This window comes from Drosophila melanogaster, chromosome 2L, assembly GCF_000001215.4.
Source record: "Drosophila melanogaster chromosome 2L".
Lineage (NCBI taxonomy): Eukaryota > Metazoa > Arthropoda > Insecta > Diptera > Drosophilidae > Drosophila > Drosophila melanogaster.
In genome coordinates, this window is record NT_033779.5 from 950,733 (window position 1) to 959,997 (window position 9,265).

General features: G+C 50.3%; 1 protein-coding gene across 2 annotated transcripts in view; it reads left to right on the forward strand.

The window, feature by feature from the left end:
• The window catches only part of Tmtc2 (Transmembrane O-mannosyltransferase targeting cadherins 2), a 35,306-nt gene extending 27,940 nt beyond the window's left edge, over positions 1-7,366 (forward strand). For both annotated transcript variants that reach the window (NM_134714.5, NM_001103578.3), the window contains 8 exons: positions 855-1,410; positions 1,524-2,601; positions 2,664-2,778; positions 5,517-5,602; positions 5,672-6,060; positions 6,128-6,212; positions 6,320-6,477; positions 6,547-7,366. In NM_134714.5, the coding sequence (NP_608558.1) occupies positions 855-1,410; positions 1,524-2,601; positions 2,664-2,778; positions 5,517-5,602; positions 5,672-6,060; positions 6,128-6,212; positions 6,320-6,477; positions 6,547-6,720 (2,641 nt within the window). In that variant the 3' untranslated portion in view covers positions 6,721-7,366. The remainder of the gene's footprint in view (positions 1-854; positions 1,411-1,523; positions 2,602-2,663; positions 2,779-5,516; positions 5,603-5,671; positions 6,061-6,127; positions 6,213-6,319; positions 6,478-6,546) is intronic.
• The last annotated feature ends 1,899 nt before the right edge of the window (positions 7,367-9,265 follow it).

The window sequence follows — 9,265 nt, forward strand, 5'->3', positions numbered from 1 at the left end:
GGGGGGGGGGGGGGTCACCTGCGGCATACCTTGATGCTGCAATGGAATTCCAGTGGTGCTTAAAATCGAATTTCAGCCCACTCTGGCGGCTCCGTCGACTTTGTGCGGCATTAGAGTGGCATTTGTTTATGTGAACCACTGGCGGTGGCACAGGTGTGGGCAGGTGGCCAGAGGAGTGGGAGGGGGAGGGGGAGGAGTTTGCTGTGGCCACCCCATCGGCCTCTGCCATGATATACGAGCTGCTGGCACCGCCGTCCTCGTTGTCACGAACACCCGGCCAAAATCCTACAAAAGTCCGCCTGCCGTGCGTGCAGAGAGTGCACAGGTGGTGGAGTAGAAATGCCGGAGGTGAAACTCATGGAACAGGGGCTCGCACGGAGCAGGACACCCGCCAAAGACCAAAATGCAAGCCCTGCTACGGGGCAGTGTGCTTGTGTGGGAAAAGCCAATAGGATAGCAGTCGATGATGTTGCCAATGTAGTGGAAGTCGTTCTCAGAATGCTAGCTACCTCCATTCCCATGCACAGGAAGCAGAGTATAAAGCAAACAGCGCGGATTTTCCATAAACGAACGCGAATTCTTCAGGAGTCCATATCACTCGCATGTCTTATAAGTTATTTTCAAGAGTAAACATTGCATTTTCCACATCTGTTGAATAGCCATTGGTTTTTAAGGCTTTAGATATTTAATGTAGACCTATTAAATCGATCTTAGAAAGATAAATAGTATTTTGTAAGTTTTTATTACAAGAGCTCAAACCTCAAGGACGAGAAAATCAATCACTGGCCGGATGCGGCCCAATGGTCTGTTCAGTGTTTCTGATATCTCCCTCTTCACCTCTACTCTTCTTGCAGGCGAGCCATTCTGGCAAATGCGGATGTCTCGGGCGGAACTCCCTGGCAGCGGAGCTTCTCGAACGACTTCTGGGGCACTCCGCTGACGGACAGCGGATCCCACGGCTCCTGGCGACCGCTGTGCGTGCTCAGCTTCCGGCTGAACTACCTCATTGGCGGGGGCTTTGCGCCCTGGGGCTTCCACCTGGTCAACAATCTGCTCCACTGCGTCGCCACGGCTCTGGTGGTGCGGGTGGCGCGCACCCTCCTGGCCTCCGTGTGGGCAGTCCTGGCCGCAGGCGCGCTCTTCGCCGCCCACCCGATCCACACGGAGGCGGTGGCCGGAGTGGTGGGACGGGCGGACCTCGCCGCCTGCGTCTGCTACCTGCTCACGTACCTCAGCTACTTGCGGCACATGAGGTGGCGCGAGTCCGGAGATCCGCGCCAGTGGCTGGCCCTTGGAGCCACTTTGATCCTGGCTGCAGCCGGCCTACTCTGCAAGGAGACGGCTATTACGGCGCTTCTGGTCTGTGCCCTCTTCGACGTGATGCGCGGTCTCAGCGGACAGGTGGACAAGGTAACTAATCTATATATATGATTAATAATAGTCTCTTCAGCTAGCAAAACTCTCTTAAACATAGAACAATAATAATATAACAAACGTACCTATTTTTCGACTACTTTCCATAGCAACGTCTACGATCCGTGTGCATAGTTCTTGGAGCTCTGTTCTGCATGGCTTACTGCCGCCTAGTGATTGTCCCTGGACCGCAGACGGCCTTCTCCAGCGCGGACAACCCGATCGCCAGGACTCCGTCCGCCTGGACGAGATTGCTGACCTTCCTCTACCTGCCCGTCTTCAATCTGCGCCTGCTGCTCCAGCCAAACGTGCTGAGCTTCGACTGGGGCATGGATGCCCTGCCCAGAGTCACTTCTTTGTGGGATCGCCGCAATGCACAGTCCGCCTGCTTCTACTCTGTGCTGGTGGGCGTCGCGTGGGGCAGCTGTAGACAACTGCTAAGCGGGTCAAAGGAGGTGACCCACTGTGGAGTGAGCTCAACCTTTCCGCAGTATCACATCCAGAAGGTGGCCAGTCGCAAATCGCGCTCCAAGCGCAAGCGGTTGGCCAACAACACCAAGTACCAAGCCTTTGAGGCAGCCTATCATCAGCAACAGCAGGAAGCGCTTCCATGTCGCGATTGCAACAACAATAACAGCAGTGGCTACGTCTACGAGGGGAGTTCCCCCGTTGCACAAGCCCCAGCCCAAGCCCCTCACCTTGTGTCTTCCGCCTTTCGCGGCTCCCGCAGCAGCAGCAGTTGCAGCAACAGCACAAATAGCTCCAGTTCCAGCTCCTCCAGTTCGAGTTCCAGCAGCAGCAGCAGCTCCAGCCTGAGTGGCGGCTTCCAGTGCTCCTCCAAGGATTACGCGCTGGAGGGGATGTCGCCCGCCAATCGGCACGCTTGTGTGCTGATCATGTCGCTTAGCTTCCTGGCATTGCCCTTTCTGCCTGCCAGTAACCTGCTGTTCTACGTGGGATTCGTGGTGGCCGAACGACTTCTGTACCTGCCCAGCGTGGGATTCTGCCTGCTGGTGGGCTACGGGGTCTCCAAGCTAATGTCCTGCAACCAGAGGACCCGCAATATCCTGCTTCTAAGCTTCAGTCTCCTCCTGGCCGCCATGAGTCTGCGAACGTTGCGGAGGAACGCCGATTGGCGGGACGAGGAGAGCCTCTACCGCAGCGCCATTGCCATCAATCCGCCAAAGGGTAAGTGCTCCCCCGCGATCCTTTCCAGCAGAGCGGCCAGCTAATTTGATTTGCCTTTTTAGCGTTGGGCAATCTGGGCAGCGTACTGAGCTCACAAGGGCGATACGAGGAGGCCAAACAGGTCCTGCAGGAGGCCATTCGGTTCAGGCCCAACATGGCGGATGTGCACTTTAACCTGTGAGTAACCGATAGCCGAAAACTTGGAGCACTTAGCGAACATTTACGGGCAGTTAGAGCGCTCTTTCTATAGTAGTTAGTTCAATTAGTTTCCCTATTTTTTTGAGGTAGAGATATTGTCTTTAAATAGTTGATGGAATTCCAATCCGCTCTTTGCAGTGAAACATTTCATAAAAGTCACGTAACTCTTGCAATCTAGCCTGATGCTCATACAACTGTTAGGTTTTTTTTTGTTGCAAAAGTGTAAACCGGAACTGGCCTCATTATGTTGCCTACCCACATGTGACAGGCAAAAGCGATGCGATAAATGGCAGCCATTTTCATTATCTCTCCATGCGTTTTCCACCCACACGGGGCACTCTATGCCCACCACCTCCTGAAAGTCCTTCGCTTGGGTGCGCATTTAGCGCGGCCATTTTATGCAGCGTAGCATTCCAGTTATGAGACTCCGTCCCCGAGATGGCAATACAATGCCGAACAAGCTGTCAAATGAAGCCCATTTCCTTTTTTTCCTATTCGCGCTGCCCGAGACACGCAGCAATCCTCCAATCCTCCAAGTCGCCATGCGACTGCATCCTTCGTCTCGTTTTCCCATTTGTATCCTGCTCAGGGCATTTGCGTGCCGCTGCAGAAGCTATGCGCATTTCGTGATGCATGCACTGAGAGAAACCGACTAAGCATTGAATATTGCCCAAGAAACTGCCACAAATTCTCGAATTAACGAATGATGAAAGTGCGTAAAGCGGTGCCGAAAAATTGCCATACTGTAAAGCATCACCTCAAGTCCTCTAGTCCGAAGAATTAACCTCTTTTGATTATTTCTTCGCGTGTTCCAGGCAGGATGCTCGACAAAAGTCCTTAGCTTTCACACTCTCCCCGGCCACTCGTCCCTTCCGACTTTTCGTCCCTCTGTCAACGTCTGACAAAGTCTGTAAGCGTGCTGGGCTCTGTTCGGATCCTTCTGTTTGGTATAGTACTCCGCTGGGGCTGTGTTTTGTCTGCTGTCTGTTGTCTGTTCGCATTGCATTTTTGCTCATTGCGCATATTTCACAGCAGCGACGCGATGCGACACAAAACGGGACAGAGGAGCAGGAAAAACCAGTGGAAAAGCGGAAATGCGAAATACAAAATACAAAGCTGGAAAAAAAGCGAGCGAAAGAAAAGTGAGCGCGGAGTTGCGCTTTGAATATTCAGTGCGTCATTTCGGGTTTTCCTTTTTACCGCCTGTCTGTCAACGTCAGGCGGCTTGTCGCAAGCCAGATTATTGCTTGTACTAACCCCGATTCTAAGCTCCATTCCCGGGCTAATGCCACGGTGCTCAAGTCAATGGTTCAGAACCAGGTCACAACTGCTAAGGCTGCCGTTATGTGTGTCCCCAGTCCTGTGGCCTGTGTCCTGCGTCCTTTGGAAACCCTTCAACAGGCTGCCTTCAGCTGCCTACAAAGCGAACGAAGCGCTAATCGAAAATCAATGTTGGCTGTTGCTGGCTGGCTCAACCGCAGCAGCCAGCCCTCCCCAGTTATTCAAGCAATCCTGCGGATACAAATACCCGTACATTCCTGTACATACATTATTTACTGCGATCAAATCATCAATAGCAATGCTCGCGGCGCCGTCGCTGCTTGACTGATTGCCATCTCCACAAAGTCCCCATTGCCTGCTCACTCCCGTTCCCACATGTCCTCCAGGAGCAGCCAAACACCGATACCAGCAAATCACTGAGCTGTATAATTTGATTTTTTACTTTGCCCAACGTCAAACATTCGTGATTTTATTGTCGGTCTCGCTGCTGCACTTGTTGTGGCTCGCATTCGAATGGGGAAACTCAAAAGGACCCTCTTTCGATTTCCCCTTCCTCCGCTCTGAAATTGGTTGCGGAAAACTGCAAGGCTGTCGTCGCTTTAAGAGCCAACTGCTTGGCAGCGGCAAACTAATTACATAATTCCAAGTACACCTAAGGAAAAGGTGGTTGCCATTCTGCTTTCGTTTTATTTGGTAAGCTAGAGTTCAACTTTTCAACTCAACAATAAAAAGATTTTGTTGAGAAAGTAAGTTAGAAGCAGCTCTAAGATCCAGTCATTCTTTTTTCGGTGTGAAACTTTTTTGCCATTCTATGATGAAAAAATCGTGAAGAAATACGAAATTTTGAAATAAATAGATATTTCGACTTTCTGGTCAAAAATAATCAGAATTTTGTCGATAAAATGAGTATTTTTCGTTCAAATTGAGATTGTCATATCTCGTTGCATTCGTAATAAAATTTCCATTCACATTTCATTCACACATTAAAATGTAAAAATTTTGCCATTTTTCGCAAAAAAACGTGATGTAACCCCTTATAAAAAATGCAAAAATTTGAAAAATTTTTTTTTTTCAAAATTCAGTCAAAAGGTGATATGAATAGTAAGTTTAGATCATTAGCTTTACAAAACAGTCGTTATTTCTTTTCTGCGACCATTTTTTTGAGGTGTTATGGATATATGTGTATTAGAGGTCATTATTTTGCTCATATCTTGGAAGATGTATTTTTATAGTTAATCCCTCGAGTAGCTTGGTATTTTTTCAAGTGTAACAGCAGTTGCTCATCTGAGTGGCGTCTCTTCAGCCCCAGGCACTCGACTTGTCAGGCTCCGGGGAATCCTAAAGAGGCCAGTCTCTACAATTTAGGCGCTCTAATTAGATCACGAGAGCTGGAGAAGTTCAGTCTATTAATGTCAACACTTTCACTCTCGCTTCAGGGGCATCCTGCACCAGAATCAGCAGGTCTATCCCGCAGCTGTCGAGTGCTTTCAGCGCGCCATCAAGTTTCGACCGAATCTGGCAGGTGAGTTATCAAGATGGTCTCAATCCAGTGGCGAAGCTAACTCATGATTGCACCTCCTCCTCCTTGCAGTGGCGTACCTCAACCTCGGCATATCATTTATAGCGCTGGGCAAGCGCCAGCAGGCCATCGAAATTCTGCAGGCGGGCTCCAACTTGGATGGGGCTGCTGTTCGTGATCGAACTGCTCACGATCAGGCTCGCAGCTCGGCCTACCTGCAGTTGGGAGCCCTCTACGTGGAGCAGGGAAAACTTCAACGGGCCCTGGCCATCTACCGAGAGGCCCTGTCATCGCTGCCAGGACTGCCGCAGCAGCGTGAGATTCTCTACCAGCGGATCGGCGATGTCCTCGGTCGCCTTCAGCAGTGGGACGAGGCGGAGCGACACCATCGCGCCGCCCTCGAGCTGCAGCCCAACCAGGTGGCTGCTCATCTCTCCTATGGCATCACACTGGCCAGAAATGTAGGTGATCCGCCTTTCAGTTGTGCAGTAGGAAGTATTTCTAACTTGCTTCTCCATTTCCATGCAGAGCAGCCGCGCCTCGGAGGCGGAGATGTGGTTCAAGCGAGCATTGAAATTGGCGCCCGAGCAGGCCAGTGTCTATCATCATTATGGTGAGTTAAACACCTAATTAGTTCGTTGCCTTTTTACTATATGTAATATAGTAATATATATATATCTTGATCTCAAAATGGTAATCGTTTTGGTATTTCTTCCGTAGCCGAATTCCTCTCGCTGCAGTCGCGACATCATGAGTCCGCCATCTACCATCGCAGAGCCGCGGAACTGGCGCCCAACGATTATACTTTGGTGGTGGCCGCCGCCACCGCAATGCGACTGTTGGACAGAAAAGTGGATGCGGAAATGTGGTACAGAAAGGTGAGTCCACTGATCGAATAACAACTTCCAAATGAACTGTTCTTTAAACAGAGTGCATCTTTGTTTCAGGCTGTGGCCCTGCGACCAGGCGATGCCCATGCTCACACTAATCTGGGGGCCATACTGCATCTGCTGGGACGCACGAATCACGCGGCAGCTAGCTATAAGGCGGCCCTGAGACTTCAGCCCGGTGATGCCATCACGCTGGGCAATCTGGCCAAGCTGGGTGTCACGAATGTCTAGCAACTGTAGTGGCCAGCCAGCTAACATTTAAGTTTATAGGCCAAAAAGAGCAGAGATATTTTTATATAGGAACGGTAGAGGCAGGAGGGGCGGGGCTGGATAAGCATTAGATAACTCTACAGAATTTATACAAAGGACTTCGATACATATGTATATCATTAGCAGCTGGCAGCCGTGTAAATATCCAAGCAGCGACCAAAGAATGTCACAAAATAGATAGAGATACCAAGATACCGAGATACCGAAACGGATCGGAAAGATGGAAAGATACAGATACAGATGGAATCGGTGGAGAAGCGACAGAGAGAACAATAATTAAAATATCTAACTGTTAAGGGGAAGAGTTACTGTACAGCTATAGGAGCAAAGTGGATCCGTGGGAACGATAATTGGGTAACTACTCGTAATGTGCTTAAATATCCGTGTAAAATACTGTAAATATGTGGACACCCACAGGCACCAAGCGAGCTGTGGGTCATATTATTGACTATATATATATATATATACGATATGAATTGGCTTCTCGAGATTGTTTTGTCCGTTGTGTGTACATTTTAGTTAAGCGAATAAAGATACCGATCAAGAAATGTATGCATTGTATAAAGATATGGCAAGGAGCATATAATAAAAACAACAAATTGAAATGAAATCGAATCGATTGCAGTGAGGATTTGACTGGGCTTGGATGACGTACCAATTAATTCCGCTGGGGTCCTGGCCATCTCATAACCCCTAAGCCTGCTCAGTGGCACATTCCTTTCGTACTTACTCCGCTGCGGCCACTGCAGTCGACCTAAGCTTCCAATTGCAGGACATTTAAGCAGCCCAGGGAAATATTTTCAGTGCTCAACGGCTTAGATTCCCACCAATCCGCCACCACTCCCCCACCAATGAGCCCAAGCACAAACACAATCAATGTCAGAATTTTCGACCCAAGTCGAAGACGAAGACGGAGACGGAGCCGGAGCCGGTAAAGGCGCCACTTAAGCTGTGGGCAACCACAACAGGAAGTAAGGCGCTGTGTCTTCTGGCAAGCAAATCGCAGGATTATGAATTACAATATACCCGAGTGCTCCTGCTGCTGGTCCTTGCTGCAGTCATAATATTGCCACAGCTAATGCCACGTCTAAATAGCCGCCTTGGCAAGCTCTCCGGACTCCCGCTCCTTCGGTGCTCGCCAAGATGCTGGCAACCGATAAAGGTGATGACTTTTGACATCCGGGAGGAGCAAGTGCTCTTCAGAGGGCCCACCAATTGGTTTGGCAAGTCGAGTGGCGGCTTGTTGCCCGCTGGCAGGCGCAGAACGTGCCCAAGAGTGAATAAATGAATGTATCAGACAGTCGAGAGTCACTTTGTCCGTCACCCAGTCAGTTGCCCGTCAAAGCGTCAAACCGTCAACCCGTCACTCCTGTGGGGAGGACGAAGACACAACGAGGACGAGGTGGAGGCATCCTCCTCCGAAAGAGTGTCATGTTGCCGGAGCCACTTTGTTGCAGGGGGAGACGCCACTAAATGCGCTCGTTCCTGAGAGCTGCTCACTAATTGCAGACGCCTCCGACTGCTCCAGTTGCCCACCCTCCTCTGCTGCTCTCCTCCAGCCATCCCGGTCGCCCCAGTCACCAGCACCTATCATCCGGGCTCCTTACAAAGTGACTCGTTAGCTTTGTGGGCCAGCCACTGGGTGGCGAGAATGGCATTCAGTGCGCTAATTACTGACAGCCTCGGTGGCGAGTGCTCGGATTTATGACAAGACATCGTCAGCGTCGATGGCTCCACTGGCCACTCAGGGCAGGGAATGGACCAGATATCAGCGTCCTCGGTCGGGTTACGTCTGAGTGGGCATTGAGCAGAATGGTTGAGCTGGCAAAGGTGCGCGACAAAGACATACCCTGGGAAGGTTGGTTCGACTGAACTCGGCGGAACATGAACTCACAGATTATCGAATTATATGAACGCTCTGTTAATAATCTTTTCTCCCAGCGTGACAGTTCCTGAATGCCTTTTCTATAATTTTGCTAGAGGGTAACTAATGCTCTGTCGGACAATGAGGATGGGGGGAGGGGGACGAAGGACGAAGGAAGAAGCACCCCACCTGCCAAGTGCAGCAACAGACGCAGCTAATTCGAGCTAATTATTGCCCAGAGCTGAGCTAAGCGAACTGAAGACGACAGGCGGCAAAAAAGCTTACACAATGTTTGATGTGTGTAAAGCACGGGGGTCACTCCGCTCCCTGGACAGCAACAAAAGCAGAAACGCTTTGGCATTTTTATGTTTTAATTGTGGCTTACGTTTGATTTGGCCAGAGGGCGAATGCTCGCACACAACGGCCATGACAGGCGCAAAAACAAAGGCAAACAAATATGCGGGCGAGGACCAGAGGCACTTTTATTTACAAGTGGGTGATGGCAGCTCCGAAATCATTTGTTATTTGCACATTTGCCAAAAGTAGGAAAAACTTTGCTAGCCGCTCGCTCTGGCTAGCAAATCGTTTTTGATGAGGGTCCATGGCCATGGGAGTGGCGCATACGATAGATAGGCGGAAACG